Here is a 22,414-nt window from a genome sequence, read left to right as displayed (position 1 = left end):
ATTCTTTTAAATTGTTAGACAATAATATACTGTTATAAAATGAAAACTTTGAAATTTTTAAGATATTTACTGTAAAGAAAAAAAAATCAACAAAGTCTCAAATTGACACTTTAATCATTTTTTTGTAACATTTTTATATGTTTAACACTAATTTTTTTTGTTAATTTTTCTGTTAATTTATATTTTCTTATGTTATTTTTTTTAATTTTTGAATGTTTAATACTATTTTTTTTGTTGATTTTTCTATTAATTTAAACTTTCTTATATTTAATTATATTTATATTTTAACAACATTAAAATATAATTATTTTATTATTAAATTATTTTTAATTTTTATTTGTGAACATTAAATAAAATATTAAATACACATATACAAAATTTATGGGCATTTTTATTTTTCAGAGAAAATAAAGTTATATTAATTATTATTAGGTCAATTTTTTTTTAATATTATACTTATTTATGTATTTTTGTAAAATTTAATGTATATTAATTATCCTTAACCATTTTATTAAATAGTTATCCGAATGAAATACAATTTTTTTGTTTGGTTACATTTTAAATACAAATGCAAAATTTGTTTGACCTTAGAGCAATGTAAATTATCATTGACATTTGCAGTTAATGCAGTATGTGAGCACTTATTTTCATATATTGAATTATATGACTATTGGTAAATTAAAAGCAGGAAATTACCATCCACATATGTAATTAATGCAAAATGCGGGGTCAAATTAAAAGTGAAGAAGAAAATTAAAGTTGCAAACCACAATTTTTTTTTTTATACTGAATTCTACTTTAAAAGGAGAGAAGAACACCAAATTTAAAGTTCATATAAGCTGAAAGAAAAAAAGAAAAGAAAATGAGGAACGATTGGTGGACGTCTGATGAAGATCAACAACACGCCTCCAAGCACTCCATGCAGCAGCACATTTCCAGACAACAAAGGCAACCCAACGCGCCCAGGCTACAACACAACAAAATTAAATAAAAAATGTTAATGAATAATCATCCTCACTACTAATAAAACCATTGTTTTAATATGAATTAATTTTATTAAAAACATGTTATTAAATTTAAAGGCGATGATAAGGAAAAAAATTAAAATATGAGAAATGCAAGACTAGTTTTCTCTGCCATCTTACTAAGAAGACAAGTCTTATTTATACATATAAAATGCAATACATATGATATAACTCAAGTATTACACATAATTAATACACATAATTAATATAAATAATTAAATCTCATAAAGAATCATTAATCATATAATTAATATAAATAATTAAATCTCATAAAGAATCATTAATCATATAATTAATATAATTAATTGTAGCAAATCAAATAATTAAATCTCATGAACAATAATTAATCATATTGTAGGAAATCAATAATCATATATAAAAAAATTAAGTCAAACAAAATCAATGAAAAACCATTACTTAATAAGTATATTTTTTTCTTCTTCATTTATGAATTTATGAATAACTTCATTTAATGTTAAATAACTCATCCGCGTGAAAGTTACATTAATATAATATTTAAATTTGAAATAACTCTTGTAAGAAAATTGAGTGAAATTGTTCAATAATTTACAATTTTAAAATATTCTTATTTATAAATATTTTTTCAGACCAATATTAAAAAAAACTAAATAACTCTCATTAAACAACCCTAAATAAAATTACTCTTGTTTATCAAAAATCAAGATGTCATTTTTTTTTACCGTCGCCAACAAAGTCTTCAAATTGTCTGTACAAGATAGTATTGAGTTTTCAAAAAAAAAAAAAAATCTTTTAACAACGGATACTAATATTTTCACACCACAATATGTTACTATCATTTAACATAGTTCTTCACTACTATTCATTTTTTTTAAGTATGAAAAGATAATTTTTCTCTATTAAAATTTTGAAATGGTATGAAATAAGGTTTCTCCTTCGACAAAATGAAAGTATAGTTATGAAAGAAGATACCATCCCGCCATTGCACCAGTAGCAGCTCCTGATCCTTGTTTCTGCGCCGGCGGAGCCTGGGTGACAAAGGTTTGAGGTTGAGGAGGAGGAGCTCCTTGATAACCTGGTGGAGGATACCCTACACAGATTCCACTTATAATTTCATCATCATCATCATCACTAATTTCATCATTAATCAGTAAACAAATAACAGTTATCAGAAACTAACCCATGGGAGCAGGAGGAGGAGGAGGCCCCGACATAGGAGGATTTTGACCGTAGTAAGCCATTGCCTTTGGAAGGAGAAGTGAATGTGTATCTTCTTCTCTCTGTATGTCTCTATATATATTTGTTGGTGATGAGAGAACGGTGATAAGAATGAAACTAAAATTCACATTAATGGAAACGCGCTTTCATGCAATTACTTTCTTGTAATGCTGCATAAAGACGCTTTGGTTGTTTTAATATGCATGCGTCACATGGAAAATTTTTCAAAATCAGACTTTCTGTGGTCCTGGCAGGAAAAAACTGAAAATGGAAATTAATATTTTGGATCTCTATAACTCATGAATTTATTACATTAAACATTTGTATAGGTCAGAATTTTGACATTGGGAGTGTAATGAGGATTGGAATTCGAATTTATGAAATTTTAATAGTTATATTATAGTATAAAATATTAATGATGATATAATTATAATAATAAATATTATGAGTTTCTTTAAAAATTATAAAAATATAAAAGATATAATATATATATATATATATATTAAAATATAATATAATATAAAGTCAAATAATATCATGTTATTTTTTTAGTAATGGATTTAAATGAATATTTACTGTAAATCTAACTAAGGATTTTTGTGTTTTGATTTTATTTAATTTTTTGTATTAAATAGTTATTTGGGTAAATATAGAAAATTAATGTTTTTTTTCAGATGGGTTTTAATTTATTATAAAATTTGAATTAAATTAAAGTGTGTGATTCAATTGGTATTTTATTTTTTTACCATTGTTAAGTATTTTTTAAAATTATAGAACATTGTTTTAAAATGTAAAATGTTTTATAGTAAAAGTTGTCAAATAAAAAAAATGTTATAATTGTTTATGATTATTATTATTATTATATTTGTTATTTTAATTTGATCAAATATTGATAAATTTAATAGATAATTATATAATTAAAATCTATAATAGAAAGTCATTATTATGTTTTAATAATTAAAAATATGTTGTAAGCAAAATATAATCATATCATGAAACAATGTTGAAGAAATATACTTATATATCAGATCGATTTAATATTTTAATCTATTTATACTTTTTAATGAGTTTGATTCTAAATATTTAATAAAAGTAATAATGTTGGTTTTTTATAATTATTTGCGTGCACATACTTTTCTATAGTTTTTATCTTTATAAATTTAACCAATTTTATTAATTTTATGATTGGTAGGAAATTTGGTAAGCTTAAAATATTTCAAATACTCTTTATTACACCACCCACATATTATAACTTTAACATAAGCTTTAGTAATATTTTTTATTTTAATAATTAATTTTTAATTGTAACTTTTATTTTTTATCAACAAAGACGCGTAGCTTCTACGCGTATTTGTTTTCCTATTTTTATTTTCCGACCAATGGTTTTAATCTTATTACTTGAAGCCGTTTTTGTTTTATTTTCTATTTGGAAACGGGTTTTACACATTGTCCAAAGTCACTGAAAATCAATTTAATGAATTTGATGTTTATTAAAAACAAATAATTAATGTCTCACATCTTGTATTCTTCAACCGTTAGTAACTTATAATTTAATATTATTTATATACATAAGATATAAAAAAATAGTTAACTAATAATTTCATTTTATCATCATATATTAGAGAACCAAAATATTTTTCATTTTTATAAAATTTGAGCACAAAAATAATTTATCATGAAAAATATTATTAAAACAACGATAATAATAATAATAATAATAATAATAATAATAATAATAATAATAAACATGGGAATAAACTGATGTATAAAAACTATACGGTGAATTTTAAAAAAAAAAGCCTAAACAACTTAAAATATGTTATGAAAAAAAAATTAAAAGATATCGCATCATTTATAATAAATTATAAGATTAAATATATTTTTTTCTTAATTTTTTAAAAAAATTAAAATTAATTATTTTTAAAATTTTGAATTAATATTATTTATTTTTCAGTGTTATTTATTAATATTAATTTTAAAAAGAGACTAATTCTAATTTTTACTAAAAATTTAAGAATTAAGAGATAAAAAAATATTTAACTCTCTATTTTATTTTAAAACATAAATTTATTCAAAATTATTTTCCTTCTTAAAAAATAAGAAAACATATATATATATATATATATATATATATATTTATATATATTATACGTTAATATGTAAAATATTTTTCTTTACATTTGGTATCATATATAATTGTGTTGTGTTTAATAAAGCAAAATAAAAAAATTTATATTCATTCAACAATATATTAATATTTTAACTTTTTTATTCTTAATTTTATTTAGCTATTATACCTTTTTTATTTTCATAAATATAATTAATTTTTATTTATTTTGAGATAGGCCAGTTTGGTCCCATGACCGAGATGAGTTGACCCAGGTCGGCATGTGCTGATGGTCAAGATGAGTCAAGATGGTTTAGTTCATGTCAGCGGTTGAGACAGTCCGGTTCGATCCCATGACAAAATGAGACCAAACCTACAAAGCTGACCTAAACAAAAAATATTAATGATATATTTAAAAAATAATAATATATTTTTCATGTTTAAAAAGGAAATTGACCCTAACATATAAGATTTTTATGAATTATTTGTAAGGATGACAACGGGGCGGGGTGGGGACGAGTTTCGCTATCCCATATTCATCCCCGCAGAAAAAATTCATCCTCATCCCCATACCCAAATCCAACGGGTATCAAACTTTTGTCTCATCCCATCCCCACCGGGTAACGGGTATAATCTCGTACTCATACCCGTACTCCTGTTCTAACTACTTCAATATTAATTTTTATAAAAGAAAAAAAATTACGGTAAAGAAAACCTAATATTATCAAATATTCAATATTAGGAGGATGATTGTTCTTCCATATCAAATATTTAGAAATAAATTATAATTGTATACATTTTAGATTAGAATACCAAATAAAATTTTATGAGAACCAAAACATTTGTTAAATTTGCAAACTACAACATTGATGAAACTTAGTTGATAAAATTAAAAATATTTCAAAAAAATATAAAAGGAAAAAAAATATTCAAATTAAAATATATTTTAAATATTTGTTTACTTCAATTTTTTAAATTCTAATGAATCTCTTTTTATACACTAATAAAAATTATAATACATAACTTGATCAAAATGACACAAAGAACAAATAATAAACTTAATAATAAAATTTTGATATAGATTTTGTATTTTTTAAACTTCAATATATGTTGGATAGTGACAAATAAATATTCATAGCAATTACATTAAATTTTTATATTGTAGTAAATAAAAGTTATTTATACAATTAAAGTGAAAAAATTACAGTATGATTAATAATGAGTTATAAAATAACAAATAATTAGATAGAATATATTAAAATATTATTCTACTTATGAAAATAAACAATAAATAAAAATATTAAAAAACTAACAAATGTGTGTTTTAAAAATAATTTGAAAGACTATTGAAAGAAATTGTATAAAGGGAATCAAATGTATAATTAAAGTATGATAAGATGAAAAATACCTTAGAGAACTAATTATTAAATTATATTTGAAGCGGTTAAAATTAATTAGAAATATCATTAGTGACGAAAAAAAATTGTCATTAAATTACAAATAAATTAGTAATTAAATTGGACACTAAATCAAGTACCGATTCGATCATTGAATCGGTCACTAATTTAATCACTGATTCAGACAATAAATCAACTACTACCACCAATGACGAAAAATAGTGACTGATATGGGTTAATGACTAAATCAATCACTATTTCATGTTTTTCTTGTAGTGAATTATCATATACTATTCCTAAATATCATTATATATATATATATATATATATATATATATATATATATATAATTTGAACCACTTCAAACATAATTTAAAGTGAAAAAATTACAGTATGATTAATAATGAGTTATAAAGTAAAAATAATTAGATTGAATATATCGAAATATTTTTCTACATGATGAAAATAAACAACAAATAAAAATATTAAAAAACTAACAAATGTGTGTTTTAGAAATAATTTGAGAAACTATCGAAAGAAATCCGCACAAAGGAAATCAAATATATAATTAAGGTATGATAAGATGAAAAATATCTTAGAGAACTAAGAAAACTTTTCAAATACCAACATATATACTTAATGGTTGAAAAATAACGAAAATTATTTTAATGAAACAAAAGAGTTCTTCAAATTAAACAAAAATTAATAATAATAATAATAATAATAATAATAATAATAAGTAAATAATTTTTGTTATATTGTATAAACATTCTCATGTGAAATAAAAATATATAATAAATAAAAATATTAAAAAATAATATAAATATTCAAATATGAGGCATAATTTTTTTTTAATTAACATACATCATTTTAACATAATTACATAAAGGTTATGATAAGATAAAAAATATATTGGAGGTGCGAATGAGTTTCATGACAAACCAAATAATTAAAAGAAATAAAAATAGAATATATATATATATATATATATATATATATATAGGGTTACTTAATTAATTGTGAATATTTTAATAATTTAAATGAGAATGAAGATATGATGGAGACAGGTATTATGGCGGGGATATGTACATCCCCATACCCAACTGAAAAAGTTGGGGATTCCCCATACTCATACCCATACCCAATCAATGCAGGGATTCTCCATCAAAGCGAGGACGGGTTCGGACAATACCCACGAGGACGGGTTTATTTGCCATCTCTAATTATTTGACCCCGTAAACTTTTTTAATTGAGAACTTTTATAGATAATTTGACCTCCTAAACTTTTTAATTGGAAGCCTTTTTGGTCTTTGATTTTTTTTTTGTTCCGATCTAGGTGGGCCAGAGTCAAACCGTGTGGACCGAGCCAAATTGATGGCCCTGATACAGGAAATAATTGCAAAAATAAAATAGAATGATTTGACTAATTGGAATAATTTCTGAATTTCTCATTTGTCAATTATAATAAATTTTGAGATAAACAAAATTAAAAATTGTTATGACTAAAATTTTGTTGGAGCATGATTTCATTTGCCTTAACACTATTATATAAAAGGACAATGATACTTTAACCTGATATTTTTTTTTGACCCACTTTTATAATCCACTACTTCGATCTCCATTGGATCATCACATCACATCATATCATTTGAAAGAATCAAAATAAATGATTTAATGGTGATTGAAGAAAGGAGTTAAAAATGGATAAAAAAGTGAGTAAAAAAGGTGGGTTAAACTATCTTTATTTATATAAAACTGTCCAGAAATAGAGTTTGAAGTCTCCGTATTTTTGTTTTCGTATGTTCATGTGTTCTATTTAAACGACTTAATTCAAAGGTTTGATCATTGGAATCGTTTTCAGTTGAATAGAAGTTTAACCAAAATCGAAAACAATGTTTTTAAAATTATATTAATTTTATTTTAATGAAATAAGATTTTTTTAATTAAAAAACTAATAATTTTGTTATGCAATGTTCTAGTTAATTTACGTATATTTTAACTAATTCACTAGTAGAGCAAGATTTTGTCTAGTTAATTTAAGTACATTTTAACTAATTCACTAGTAGAACAGATTTTGACTAATTAATTAAATTATTTTTGTTTTCTTCATCAGAAGAACTGAAATCATACATAATTAATATTTATATTTCTGTAAGGTTATGTTATCTTAATGTTCGGATTAATCTTCTTGTGTTATTCATGATTACATTCTTATTTTTTTATTAGATACAATCTATTACAATTAACTATTTCTTACCAAAATATAACGTTGAATAACGGTTTCATTTCTTGAAATCGCATAATAATTTGTATTATTTGGCTATCAAGACAATATAACTGTTATGTGTAGTAATTTAATAGGTGAAATTGTATTCAAATAGAAAATATCACTTTAAATAATTGGCTTAGTTCTCTTGCACAGTGTCCTTCTCCGCTCTTACAAACATGACTGAGGGCGGTGACAGTGGTGGTTGCGGTGGCGGTGGCGGTGGCAGTGGCGGTAATAAAAAGACACAATCTGAAGTGGCTTTAGCTCTTCCTCATCCAGTGAAAGAACAATTACCTGATGTTCAGTATTGCATCAACAGTCCTCCTCCTTGGCGTCAGTATATTCTGTTCATAGCTTATTTTCTTTCTTTTTATGCTAAAACAACTACAGTGTGTTTACTCAGAATATTGAGTTTTCCTTCTGAAAATTTAAGCTGAAGCACAATATTATAATTTTCACGAACCAAAATATTCATCAATTTTATCTTCCTGAGCTTTAAACTTTGTATCTGGATTTGTTACTGCCATGCATGCAGAACAAGCAGTGTTATTGGGATTCCAGCATTATATTCTGACTCTTGGTGTGACAGTTCTGATTCCAACTACGATCGTTACTGAAATGGGTGGGGGTCACGTAAGCTTCTTTCCATTTATTTCTTGATCTTTTTTTTCTTTTCTCTTTCAAATTTTACAAGGGTATTATACACTGAAATCCTTAATCAACGTAGGCTGAGAAGGCCAAGGTGATACAGAATCTATTGTTTGTTTCTGGAGCAAGCACACTTCTGCAATCTTGGTTTGGAACGCGATTGCCAACTGTAGTTGTTGGTTCATACAGTTTCCTAATACCCACAATGTCAATTGTCCATGCCAAGAGATACAGTTCATATACAGATCCTTATGAGGTAAAGGAGATTATCTTCTATGCTTGTTTGTATAAGTGCTTGTGAATTGTAGAACTTCTCCATGTTCAATTTATGTTGCTGATGAACAGAGGTTCACTCATACAATTAGAGGGATACAAGGCGCCTTGATTGTAAGTGCATGTTTCCATATAGTGGTGGGATTCTTGGGCCTTTGGAGGGGTGCTGTCAGGTTAGTAAGTGCATGCTTACAGTTTTTTTGGCTAGTTAGAGTTCATAAAATCCTTTAATCACTTTCAGCGTGTTATATCTACCTAATCAATTGCTTTCTCTTGTGCTGCTTTAGGTTCCTCAGCCCACTTTCTGTTGTCTCTTATGTAACTTTCACTGGCCTCGGTCTCTATCATCTTGGATTCCCAATGGTAAAATTTTTCTCCTCTGGTGTAGATGTTTCAGTCAAATAGGTTGAGCACTTGAATCTTAATTCTCGAGTTTTATGCAATTTAGCTTTTTACAAGTCTATAAGTTGCTGGTAGGATTATTTTGATTGACTTTCCCTCTATTTTGGCTTATCACTGTTGCAGCTGGCAGAGTGTGTTGAAGTGGGGCTTCCAGCACTGTTTGTTTTTGTTTTCATCTCACAGGCAAGTAGTTAATCTTGCTAGTGTCAAGTAAAATGTGTGAGATATGACACAGCTAAATTCAAAATTCACTACTTCTATTCTTAAATTTCGGTCCATGATGTATTCGTTATCTTCTATGCTTTTTGCAGTATCTTAATAGATTTATTAGCGCCAACAAGCTTATCTTCGGCAGATTTGCGGTGTTGTTTTCCATTGCAAGTGCATGGTTAGTCGCACAGATTCTGACTGCAAGCACTATATACAACAACAAGCCAGGAGATACTGGGAATAGTTGCCGCACTGATCGTTCTGGTCTTGTCAGTTCTTCTACTTGGTAAAGATTGTGGACAGATTAAGTTTTCCCAGTTAATCATAAATAACTTGCATTCTTTCAGAGTCAAGGTTTGCTTTATCCACCAAGTTTCAGTCTTTGAATGAGATGTTGATAAAATTGTCTGCATTAATACAGGGTATATCTCCCTTTTGTGCCATTCCAATGGGGGGTTCCGACCTTCAACTTTGGAGAAGCTTTGGCTATGACAGCAGCTTCTTTTGTTTCTCTTTTTGAGGTATGCACACCCTTAACAGAGATACCCATGCTTTAATCATTATGATAGTTTGCAATAAAGCAACTTCACTAGCCTACCTAAATCTAAATAAACACTTAAACATGCAGCCAGATCCCATCTTATGTTTGTTTCGAATTTCAACGTTTTTCATGTTTACATGCAGTCTACCGGTGCATTTTATGCCGCGGCAAGGTATGGAAGTGCAACACCCGTGCCACCACATGTTATTGGCCGCGGAGCCGGCTGGGTGGTAAGATCCACATGCACTTATTTTGTAATTTTTTTTTTCTGAAATCACAATCGGGGAACTTAATATTGATTGTTTGCGTCCTTCTTATTGTTGTTTCAGGGAGTAGCTTCTTTTTTCAGTGGCGTTTTGGGTTCTGTAACTGGATGTACGGCTTCAGTGTAAGTCCATCTCAACATTCAAAACCCCTTGAATGTATTTATGGATGAGCCTTAACCTATCATTCATGATTTCAAGCTCAACCGATTTAAGGACATTCTTGTCTGTTTTGAAGAAACTTTTTTGTTTATAAAATGTGTGTAGGAAAGAGTGGAACGATGTTTCGTTTTAAACATTCCCTATACAATTCTTTAAGTAGAAAAATATGATGGTGGTAAAGATCCCAAAACTAGAGAGTTTTCTTTGCCTTCGTAGTTCCTGTTAGTGCATGGTTCTGCCCCCAAAAACTTCAGTGGTTACGAGTCTGTAACCATATTCATCTTTGCGCGTTTGCATTGCTCTGGTTTCAGGGAGAATGCTGGATTATTGGCACTCACTAGAGCGGGAAGCCGAAGGGTCATCCAAATATCAGCTGGCTTTATGATATTCTTCTCTATATTTGGTATGATAGACTAACATCTCTGGTAATCTATGAAGCTTAATGATCTTCACTTGACAAATCTGGAATTTCCTAATGAGGCAAAAATTGAATACAATTATTTCAGTATGGTTGGCATTGTTCTCGTGTCAGAATGGAAGTTTTACTTTAATAATTTGCATAATACCAAGATGACACTTCAATACTAATTTGAGAAAACACGACCAAAACTGAAGTTGTGTCTAGGTTGTGTCGTTCATGATGTTGTCTATGCAGTGTTATTATTGTCTTCAATTAACGATATCTCATATTGCACACTTTCCCTTCAACCAGGAAAAGTGGGAGCATTTTTTGCTTCCATACCTTTGCCAATCATAGCAGCATTAAACTGTGTGCTCTTAGGCTATGTCTGTAAGTTCTCTCTAACCAACAGTCTTTGTAGAGCTTTGCTAGTCATGAACTTGACAAGAGTTTGCAATTTGGGATATGCAGCTTCTGCAGGTCTTGGTTTTCTCCAGTTCTGTAACCTCAACAGTTTCAGAACCAAATTCGTGCTGGGCTCTTCATTCTTCCTCGGCCTCTCCATACCACAATATTTCATAGAAATTTTTCACGTGAAGCATCAACACGGCTGGGTGAGAGGCCTGAACCGAAACCAATCATTGAAATTTAATTCACAATGACGCATTAAGTTCAAATTAGAGTTTCCAAGGCACTAGATTCTGATCAAATTTAATAGTGATTTACATGATTGTGTCATTTCAATGAATTTGCAGTTCAATGATATGGTTAGCGTGATCTTCATGTCGCACGCAACGGTGGCGGCGTTGATTGCATTAATTTTGGACACCACACTCACATGCGAAAATGATGCAGCCCGTAAGGATAGCGGTTTGCAGTGGTGGGAGAAGTTCAGTGTATATAATGCTGATGGTCGGAACGATGATTTCTATAGATTACCATGCAGACTCAACGACTTCTTTCCCGCTATTTAAGCCAATTCATTACTTCTTTTTTTTTCAAAACATTTTGTCTCTAGTTTCCAATAGCGTTGTTTGAATTGGAATAATGTTGTTGATAATGGGAATAATTTGTTTACTATATTATTTCCTTGAGTTGGTATTGTACTTGTTGAAGAGAAGAAATTTAATCAAAGAAGAAAAGAAAGTGGTCACGTTGTATGGATCAGAGGGACGTGCTGATTTTAGATCATAGAAAATTAAAAATAGGGTAGATAGAAATCCGAATAGACGATTCCAAGAGAGAGAAAAAGGATTGACCTTTTCTGCCAGAGAATATATGGGATCACACAAGCCATGAATGGCAAATAAACGTTCTGAGTTGTCTCAATTTGAGGTTGCAACATGGCGAAACTAAGAAATAGGTATTAGGTGTCACACTGAGGTTTATGCAATGTCATTCTTAATACGTTGGAATGGCGTAATGTCCTTTGCCGGGACTGGGATACCATCTTCCGGTACCACCTTATCATCTTTCTTACAGTATTGTCTCTTCCCTTTCCCGGGCATATCAGTATTCATCTGGATACTTCTGTCCGCTGAAAATTTCAGGCAAGTCAAATTTTCATACAATTTTCACACTCTGCGTTTACATTGGATGCACTGTGCCACTGTCTGCGTTGTAAATTTATTTTAATTACATGGGAGAACTGTGATCAATATCAGCAATGTCTAAAGGACCAACACATATGTATATTGTCCAAAGAGGTCTGTGGTTTTTTTTCTTTTTACTAATGAATTTTAAATCAATGCACCTATGTCAGATGTTTTTCCCAAATAGATGAAATGGCGACAATATCCGATTACGTTCAGGTGTTTGAACTTGAATTGTAAGGTGGAAATTTTGGTGATTTTGAATTTGATATTTAAATTTAGGAATGAATAGAAGCACAGGCTTCGATTTTCTTGTTGACCAAAACTCATTTACAAGGTTCCAATGCTGCTTTTAGACTCAAATTCTCCAAAAAAAAACTTGACAACCTTAATCCTTTTCATGTTTGAGTGTAAAATTTACGTTATTAATTTTATTTTGTTTATTAAGGCTGCTTACTGTTTCTTCTTGAAATCTGCGTGGAAGATCAGTTTCCTCAAAGATCTCAGGAGCACAGTTAATTCACTGATTCTACGGAACCTTGTAGCATGACCATGTACCTTGTTCTCATTGTTTCATCCTCTGTTGTCTGCTTCTGCAGTTTTTCTTTTGGGCCTTCTTTTCTCCCCCATCCCTTTTGATTAGAGACTATTCTGTTGTCTTGATTCACTTTTGAAGGTGAATAATTTCTTGATGGGTGTTGATAATTTGCCTTTTGGGTTTTCTTTTCTTGTTAAACCGACTTAACCAATCTAGTTTCTTGATTTGAAAGTGTTCCTTTATGTCCACATTGCAGAGATGATACGTGGTGCATCTGATGGCTTTATTGCTGCACCCGAAAAATTTAATGAATTACTTGATGGCGAAGATGAAAGAACAAGTTCAAAATTACGGAAGGGAGTAAGACTATGGAGAAAATTAAAATATCAGCTTGTAGAATACAATTCACTTCCAGCCTATATGAGGGACAATGAATTCATATTGGGTTATTATAGATCAGAGTGGCCACTGAAACAGATCTTCCTTAGCATTTTCTCAATTCATAATGAAACACTTAATGTCTGGACGTAAGTACTTTGACTTTCAAGTACAGATACCTTTCATTATATATCTGCTAAACCTGGTGCCTTTTATGTTGTATTTTTTCCCATTTGAAGTGCGTTTTTTAGTTTTAAATTGCAAGAGTGTGAATTAACTTGGTGCTACTTCTTCTATTTTATATTTGTTACTCATAGTTTAGCTTCTTTCAAAACATGTCCTATTTGTTGCTCTGAGGTACATCTTGAAGATGATCTCTAGATACATGTGCTTTAAGTATGTCACTTTTAAGAAACAACATTAAAGGTGCGTAGTTAACTAGTCCAAATTACAATCCTTCACGTAACGCTAGTGACATTGTTTCAGGCATTTGATAGGGTTCTTCCTTTTTCTGTTTCTCACCATATACACAGCTTCAAAATCTCCAATGGTTGCGGATTTCAATTCCGTTCAACATCTGTCTGAACTGATCGGGAAAGCTGATCTGAACAAGATTCGTTTAGAGCTCTTGAAATGCCTGCCTTCACTGCCCAACATGCATGAGACTCTCAAGTTAAACGACTTGAGTACATCCCTTTATTCTTTAGACTTCTCCTCAGTATCAGGTTGGACCGTAGTGGAACTTCTCAGAAAATGCTTGCCTGAGCAGTTTTCCCTTGTAAGTTCCTCTTCCTCTTGGTTGGAGTGTCCTTTAAGATTAAGATTCTGTTCATCTATTCTTAATCTGATGCATTTAAAACATTGATGTTGGTTTATATATGAGAATTATACTTTGTTTCAGAATGGTGTGAAAGGTGACATGAACATGGTATCCCCCTTAGTGGTACAACCGATTACGAGGTGGCCATTCTATGCGTTCTTAGGTGGGGCCATGTTCTGCTTGCTGGCGAGCAGCACATGCCACCTCCTTGCTTGCCATTCACAGCGCCTTTCCTACATCATGCTGAGAATTGACTATGCCGGGATTTCTGCACTGATTGCAACTTCATTTTACCCTCCTGTGTATTACACATTCATGTGCAATCCTTTTTCCTGCTACCTCTACTTAGGCTTAATAACACTGATGGGGATAGCCTCTATGATCTTCTCTCTTCTCCCATTTTTTCAAAAGTCTGAGTTCAGGAAGTACCGTGCCACCATCTTCTTTTTGATGGGATTTTCAGGAGTGGCACCCATTATCCATAAACTCATACTGCACAAGCATCAACCTGAGGCATTGCAAACAACAGGGTACGAGATACTGATGGGAGTTCTTTATGCTTTGGGAGCAGTAATCTATGTGGCAAGGATACCAGAGAGGTGGATGCCTGGGAAATTTGATATTGCAGGACACAGTCACCAACTGTTTCATGTGTTGGTTGTGGCAGGGGCATACACACACTATGTTGATGGATTAATCTACCTAAGATGGAGAGATTCTCAAGGTTGTTAGGTACATATATATACATATAGTGAACCTTTTGTCTTTCTTTATGTGGCCATGAATATAACTAGAGCAAAACTACATTCCCTTCTAACATTCATTCTCCTTTTCCCTATAAATCCTTCCTTTCTTAACACATACATTCAAAACTTTCTATCAAAATTCCTTTAACTTTCATAATTTCTTTTTTCCTAAAACATACACACTCTTCTCCATCAATAATATCACATATATTAAAATTTATAATTATTATAGTTAAAAAAAGTTCATAAAATTTATTTTATTCAGTCAATATATTTTTTTATATTTATATATTTATATAGATAGATAAATAGATTTATCTTTTATTTTTCACCTTTCATAGTTATTTTAAAAACTCTTCTGAATTAATTTAAATTGAATTATATATTTAAATTATTATTCCGAAAAAATGTATTTAAAAATAATACAAATAACTAAAATAAAATGACCATAAGTATTAGGGTAGTATTTAATTGATTTTATCATTAGTATATAATTTTATGAATATTTAAATACATTGATATTTTTATTATATTCAGTAAATACAATTCACAGTAATTTTAATAATACTACATTGAATGCAACATATTTTTTTAAATTTAATAAACATAACATTGAAAGCAGATGCTTTTAAATAAATCTATTTGATCAGTTTTATTTTTAATCGGTAAGTCTATTTAAGTTAGAAAATTCATTATCAAGTAAAACCTAAACATTAAAAAAGTAACATAGTATGTAGATGACAACATTTTATAACTTTACAGTTATCATTTATATAATTATTCAAAAAATAAATATTAAATATATATCTTACAAATGTTTTCATTATATTTCTGGTTAAAATAATACAAACGAATGAATAAATTTTAGTAATAATAAGTTGAATAGAGTAAATTATATGTTTTAACAGAGGAAAGAAAATGAAACAATCACATACCTCAAATGTAGAAAGACTAATTTATTCTACATTTTGATGTAAGTTATTTTCCAAGGAATAGAATGAAACTTACTTTGACAGTATTAAGTTAAAATATACTAATTTGTACATTTAAACCTAAAAGGGATGGTAGTAATATATCCACTCCACAATTGTTAAACACTTAGATGCAACAACAACCTTGTAAGGTTTCCAAAGAACAGTTACAAATTGATGCAAAATAATGGACTTTATTTGACATTGTAACATGAATGATTAGCATTTAGAAGGTAAGAAAATGATAGAACAGTTAAAAATGTTTAATAAGTTGTTAACTGGCAGCATTGAATTATGATAATTTGATTGAAAAGATGGGAAGTACAATAATATGTAGGGAATTGGAGGTTGATCACATGGTGCGCATTGAAGTGTGTGGATAAAATAGTAAGAAATAGCATCCCTATCTAAATCACACGCCTGTATCCTCCGGAAAACATGGTCAGTTGTATTTGGATCGCCGCTTCTCTCTTCTTTCTCATCTTCTCCTTCTAACTTCGAACCATTATTGCACAAAAGACAATTTCGAATATTTTTTCTTTGGTTTCCCCTGAGCCTACCATCCCACTATTCCCAAATCTTCACCTCTTTCAAACTTCAAACATTGCTCTCTAGATTCCACTCTCTCTCTTTTTTTTTTTTTTATCACAGATTCAATATTTGAAATAGTTTAACCATCTAACAATTTTGTCCTCTTTCAATTCTTATCAAAGCTTCTTTTATAATGTGTTCATTTGAGTTATAACATGTTGGAAATTCATAAATGGTTTTATGTTTTATATCGAATAAAGAAAAAAGTCAAATACCTTTAATAAATTTTGAAATTAGTTTATTTCGAAACTTTGGATCAATTTAGTCATTCATCTTTTAAAATACATGGATCTAGTCATTTTAATCAAATTTTATTAGGTTTATTTGATGTTTCGTACGTATTTCAAAATTATATTTGAGTTATTTATACTGTTTGACACCTTTTTATTTTAATGTTAAGTCAAATACTATTATGAAACACGTTTGAAATGCCAACTAAACTTAACAAAATTTGATTAAAATGACTAAATCCATGTATTTGGAAAGATGAAGGACTAAATTGGTCTAAGATTTCGAAATGAATTAATTTCAAAATTTTATAAAAGTTAAAGGACCAAAAATATACTTAACCCAAAAAAATATTTATAAATTTATTATGTTAAGATTTTGAATTATAAGCTGGATAGAATTTGTTACAGAAGATTTTGGTTCCCTAATTTCTTTTAATATATAAATGATAACAATTTATTTTTATTTTAATATATTTTGTGTTTGTGGTACTCCAAATATTTTGTATATATGTTTTAATAGTCTAAAATTTCGAAAGTGGTATCATTTTCTTTTTTTTTTCATGATTTGACTTACTTCACTAATATTTTTTTTTTGAAAAGTCCTATCGAGCATAAACAAAAATAAGAAACTTGATATAAAATATAAAAAGGAAAGTTAAATAAAGATATTAATTATATCAATTTTTAAATATTTTAGACTTAAATAAATGATAAAACTGAATTTTTATATAACAATGAGCTGCTAAAATTGATTTATGAAGTAATCATTTAAAGTTCATATTTAGAATGGGTCGATGCTTTTGGTAGAAATATTGATTCTTGTAACATGAATAATGAATAATGAGTTTGTAGCTTGTACCGAAAGATACCGGTGACAAACAAATAAAATAGTAGCATAAGAGTGCACTAAAAAGGACAATATAGATTGAGAATGTGGAAAGTAAAATAAATAAATAAAAAATAAATGAAAATAGAGTGAGAGAGAGAGGTGATGAGTGGACGAATAAAACGAAAAGCATGAGACTTAAAATCACGTGCTTGATTAGGGTTGTAGGGTAGTTGGGAATTTGTCATTTTTGGCTTGATTCTCGTCTCTGAAGAGGGCGAAGAAGCAGTGTTTGTTTCTGTCACATTTCGCAGATGCGCATGCCATTGCCATTCACCAATGTCCCTTCAACTCATAAATAAACTCTAACTACATTTCTTCACAAAACCATCATCATCTGCATCTTCTTTTTTTTTTTCTTTAAAAAAATTTGACACGCATCGACACACACTATAACACTGATCTTCATTTTGGGTGTAAAAGGTAAAGAAAGTTGGTGCAGCTAGGGAATGGAATCTTGAAACAGTTTAATTTCGCAATCGGCAATCTTTGACTTTGCAATTAAAAAAGTGACAATAATAGCAAAGCTCGTGCGGTTGGAAATGCCAACTTAATAAAGGTGCGCAAATGGAAACAGGAATATGTAGAAGAGAGAAAAGCGTATATATACATTCAACAACTCATAATACTTCTCATAACAATGTAAATCGATGTCAGAATCTTGTAAAATGAATCACAAATTACAATTCTAAAATTAAAAAAAAAAAAGGATTACCGGCGTACCAAACCGAAAGAGAGGAAGGTTGAAAAAGAGGATTCGATATAAAGTAATAATGTCTATCTGTCTGGTTCCGATTGTATAACGTTGGAGTCCAAAATCCTAAAAGTGAATTTGCATGCTGCTGTTGTTTATTTTAATACGGTTTAGCCTTTAGTTGACTACTTGAGTTGTGGTGTGTGTATTTTAGTTTGATAATCCCGGTGCTTAACAGAGAAGGATATGCATCACAGAAGTGCAAAAGGACATAATCTATTAAAAGAGGGACATCTTTGCATAAAGTCACACTTCATTGTCCACACAGACTAAATATTTTCTTGAATAAATGAATAGAGATTCCCATTCATCACTAGCTTCTTGCGTTGAGGAAGGGCCACTTGGTGACTACACTCAATTGATTATTCACAAATAAGTCCAAAACAAATATAGAAAAGCAAAATTTATTGTCACTGCCACGTTTCCAACGTCAATCACGAATTGGTTCTTCTCACTTTTTACTGTTATCCGTACATACATGGCATAAGAGCATTTTCAAGAACTCTTATTATATATTTTTTATTTCAATTAAGTTTTGTCTTCATCACATCATTTTGAGAATATCTTTATAAGTTTTGCTTTTAATGTAAACTATTATGTTGAAATTAAAATAACATTTTTGTACCACGTTTGTTGTAATTTTAATTTTTTTTGTAGAGGCATCTCTTAAATTTAATAAAATAAAAAGTGTGAGGTATGGAATGATCCAATGTGGCAAGCTAGGCATATATGTGCCAAAGTGTCAGATCCGAAGCACAGTGTTCCTCAAATATGACATTATTTCCGTGTACAAAATCACACATAGAGTAAGAGCTACCCTATTACGCTGGGCCCTTCATGTGTTGTAAGTACCATATGGATTTTCTACCATTTGGGAAGGGTAAGTTTTTGTCTCAAAAAGCAAGTTGTACACATGCGGGGTATATCTTAATGTACAGTACCCCCATCTTTTGGATCCTCATCATGATGCTTCATATATTTTCTACTGTGTCCTTTTTCACTTTCTGCATTTAACTTGACGCCGCAGATGCATATTTATTAAGCCAATTAAGCGTTTGTTACTCTTGGCATTTGAAAAAGAAAGTCCAAGAGAACGTGAAAATGTGACTCATGTGTCTGTCGGGTAAAATCTTTTCCGTGTTGATGCCTGCAGGGTATTTAAGCATTCAAAGGAATATTCCACGTAAATAAGCAAAGCAGCAGTCTTTTTTTTCGGTAACCATAATTGCTTTTTGTTGTTGGCATCACACTCAAGTCGGTGCTTACCACTGCTTCCTCTTTATGAAACATCACTCTGTCTAACTCCAAGAGTGGTGTTTAATCCTCTACTTACATATCAACTAAAAAAGTGGAACAAGCCAAAACAACCCTTAAATGAGATAATAGAGCCACACCACAAATTCATTTACTAAGCTATGTGCTGCACGAGTGCGTGGTTGCTGATTGTGACAAATGCCTGTTCAGTGAAAACCTCAAGAAAATAGAGATAGACCTCAAGAAATTAGTTTGTTGGTGGTTGCAAAACACGCACATTGAAAAACGATTAACGGGAACAAAACACTAATCATTAAAGCATCATTAGCAGTGACTACACCAAATTAAAATTAACTTTTTTAACTTGAAAGGACATCACTTACTATGTCTGGAGCATGGTAATTGGTAATGCTGCCACGATCTCTCTCTCTCTCTCTCTCTCTCTCTCTCTCTCTCTCTCTCTCTCTCTCGCGTTCTACAGTCTACACTGATGGACACTTTAGTACACACACGCACACAAAGCCAACTGGCAGTGTTGATTCATTCGCATAAAGATAAAATAAGAAGGCGAAAGGAGTGAGCAAAGGGACAAGCAGTTTAGAATTCTTGTGTGATTCGTTTGTTTCTCTTTCTCTCTCTCTTTTTGTTTGTCCATGAATTATTTTTTTCTCCACCCTCTAGTGTTCCTCCTCTTCTACTTAAACTGAGAACAACCACCTTGAGAACCACAAAAACCAGAGCAAAGAAACACAGAAAACAGATCCTTTATCTACCACTCTGCACTCTTTCACCTGATCACCACATTAAAGGGCCAATCGCTCCAAGAAAGAGGAGTTAAATGGATATATCAAGTTCGCAATACAATAGTGCTGATGAATCTGGTTGGACACATTACCTGGACCAATCCTCTCTCTCTCAAAGCTATTTCCAGAGGAGAGGTGGGATAGTACACTATGAAGGAAAGGGGGCTACAATGGAGGAGGGGGAGGAGGAAGAAGAAGATTTATCCATGATCTCTGATGCTTCGTCTGGTCCTCCTCATTACCATGAAGATGATGATCAACACAATTGTGTAAATTGGTATTCTTCTTCTTCTCACCACACCAAAGAATCAGAAAAGAAGAAGAAGAAGAAGGTCAAAGAATATGGTAACAATCAACATCCTTCAACCCTCGACGACACTGCCAGTTCCCCTGTTCTTACCTGTGTTAAGGCAAGTAACAAGGCAAATGTAATTGTTGTTATAATTGTGATGTAATTTTATGGCATAACTATTTTGTGTGTAATGTTAATGGGATTTTTTTATTATTTTATTTTTTATATTTGAATAGAAGAAAGTCAGTTTCTCAGGGAATGGAGCAGTGGAGAATGGTGTGGAATTCCCTCCATGCTTCTCGGGAACAAAAGTAAAGGTACATCGAATCGAAAGTTTGATCATTTATATTTTTTTTCTAACACATTCTGCTTATTCCGGGTTGGTTTCACATTTTGTTAATTTTGAGAGCCGAACTTGTGAATCACTGCAGAGAAAATCTAAATTCCAGAAACACTTCAGTTTCTTTGAGCGTTCTGGAAAACAAACTTCAGAGGAACCAGGTGATCCATTTTTTTGGACATTATGTTGTTAATGTTTGTGTCCTTCCTATAAGCTGGCACGTGCCTCGTAGTAATTTGTTTCATCATTTTTCTCCTGATGTTAGATGGTTTCAATGAAGGAAAGAAATGACAATTTTACCTGTGGCTTTTGCTTCTACTGTGGAAAGAAAGACCCGGGGATATCAAAGTAGATGCTGTTCAATGACAAATAGAACTCCTTTTTTTCAAAAGAAGAAAAAGGAATGTCTCTTATGTTGTAATGTTACTGTTTTTTGTAATTTTACTGTTCTTTTTAGTGGGTGCTGTGTTACCACTGCCAATGCAGTTTGGAACAACATAAAAGAATATAAGAAACTCTAAGAGGTTTCTGATTCCATTTTCTCTGCTGTCATCTGATGAATATGCTCACACTTTTTTTATACATATTTCTCTGCTCTCCAGAAGACAAGCATTACGTTGCTAAATTCAAACATGAAGTAGCAGAAAACTAACCAATTTGGATCATCCAAAATTACATTAAAACACCATCATCTTTTATCATGCTTTGAAACAAACTCAAGTATCTTTTTTGTCGGTATCAATTAATTTAAGATTCAGACGCATCGTAAATAAACAAAGAAAACTGAAATATAAGCAGATTTAGTATCATGTCCCACAAATGCAGTAATAATTTGAAAATGGATGATTTCACGTGAATCACATAATTTGAAAATGAAAAAATGAATGTGGTTAAAAATGAAGTTTGTACACATGACTCAAATACACAGTCAAAGGATTTGTACCAAGGAAAGGGGTTAGCAGCAGAAGGACCCAGTTGATTAAGTTGAGCTAGTGCCAGGCTAGCTCTGAAACAGTTTGGGTGGGTTAATATGGTAACCTAAGCTGGTTGAAACCAAAAATAGACAAGTATCCAAATGCAACCAACAGTCAAGGTGCGAAAGTAGGCACCCCCACCACCACCTGATAGCTACCCACATAAACTGTGATCCATATACAACAACACTGGGTGGTACAATTATTGAATTTGTTTTTCATAGAATATCCAGCACAATCTTTTATTCCAAGACTCAAACCAAAGCATGGATCTATCGGAAAAGAACTCAGATGTTGGGAAACAGACAACACCCCTGCTTTCACTACTCATCCCTCTTCTCATTGCCCATT

General features: G+C 30.5%; 4 protein-coding genes across 7 annotated transcripts; 3 read left to right on the top strand and 1 right to left on the bottom strand.

The window, feature by feature from the left end:
* Window positions 1–753: 753 nt before the first annotated feature.
* Window positions 754–2,359, bottom strand: LOC114164687 (cysteine-rich and transmembrane domain-containing protein WIH1-like). The gene is made up of 3 exons (XM_028049434.1): window positions 2,185–2,359; window positions 1,977–2,094; window positions 754–967 (listed from the first exon to the last, which is right to left on the bottom strand). Exons 1-3 carry the CDS (start codon window positions 2,243–2,245, stop codon window positions 895–897), a joined length of 252 nt encoding a protein of 83 aa, XP_027905235.1. The 5' UTR covers window positions 2,246–2,359; the 3' UTR covers window positions 754–894.
* Window positions 2,360–9,620: 7,261 nt separating this feature from the next.
* Window positions 9,621–12,220, top strand: LOC114163725 (putative nucleobase-ascorbate transporter 10; the record flags this gene model as incomplete). The annotated part of the gene is made up of 8 exons (XM_028048019.1): window positions 9,621–9,814; window positions 9,950–10,049; window positions 10,213–10,299; window positions 10,399–10,457; window positions 10,806–10,897; window positions 11,207–11,284; window positions 11,366–11,508; window positions 11,650–12,220. Coding segments are annotated over 8 exons (972 nt in total), but the record flags the coding sequence as incomplete, so codon positions are not given.
* A 96-nt stretch (window positions 12,221–12,316) lies between these two features.
* On the top strand, window positions 12,317–15,098 carry LOC114162992 (heptahelical transmembrane protein 4-like). Of its 3 annotated transcripts, none has more exons than XM_028047027.1 (4): window positions 12,317–12,444; window positions 13,281–13,551; window positions 13,889–14,180; window positions 14,304–15,095. In XM_028047027.1, the coding sequence occupies exons 2-4, from the start codon at window positions 13,283–13,285 to the stop codon at window positions 14,952–14,954; spliced, it is 1,212 nt and encodes a 403-aa protein (XP_027902828.1). In that variant the 5' UTR covers window positions 12,317–12,444; window positions 13,281–13,282; the 3' UTR covers window positions 14,955–15,095. The 3 variants fall into 3 exon arrangements, with proteins under 3 accessions (XP_027902828.1, XP_027902827.1, XP_027902829.1); XM_028047026.1 differs by lacking the exon at window positions 12,317–12,444 and adding an exon at window positions 12,454–12,600 and having other exon boundaries at window positions 14,304–15,096; XM_028047028.1 differs by lacking the exons at window positions 12,317–12,444; window positions 13,281–13,551 and adding an exon at window positions 13,720–13,828 and having other exon boundaries at window positions 13,936–14,180; window positions 14,304–15,098.
* A 5,136-nt stretch (window positions 15,099–20,234) lies between these two features.
* LOC114164444 lies at window positions 20,235–21,673 on the top strand. Of its 2 annotated transcripts, XM_028049119.1 has the most exons (4): window positions 20,235–20,867; window positions 20,986–21,066; window positions 21,181–21,250; window positions 21,355–21,673. In XM_028049119.1, exons 1-4 carry the CDS (start codon window positions 20,493–20,495, stop codon window positions 21,378–21,380), a joined length of 552 nt encoding a protein of 183 aa, XP_027904920.1. In that variant the 5' UTR covers window positions 20,235–20,492; the 3' UTR covers window positions 21,381–21,673. The 2 variants fall into 2 exon arrangements, with proteins under 2 accessions (XP_027904920.1, XP_027904919.1); XM_028049118.1 differs by having other exon boundaries at window positions 21,181–21,673.
* Window positions 21,674–22,414: the final 741 nt, after the last annotated feature.

Source organism: Vigna unguiculata, chromosome 9 (genome assembly GCF_004118075.2).
Source record: "Vigna unguiculata cultivar IT97K-499-35 chromosome 9, ASM411807v1, whole genome shotgun sequence".
Lineage (NCBI taxonomy): Eukaryota > Viridiplantae > Streptophyta > Magnoliopsida > Fabales > Fabaceae > Vigna > Vigna unguiculata.
The sequence above is the reverse complement of the archived record's forward strand: the minus strand, read 5'-3'. Positions and strand labels throughout refer to the sequence as shown.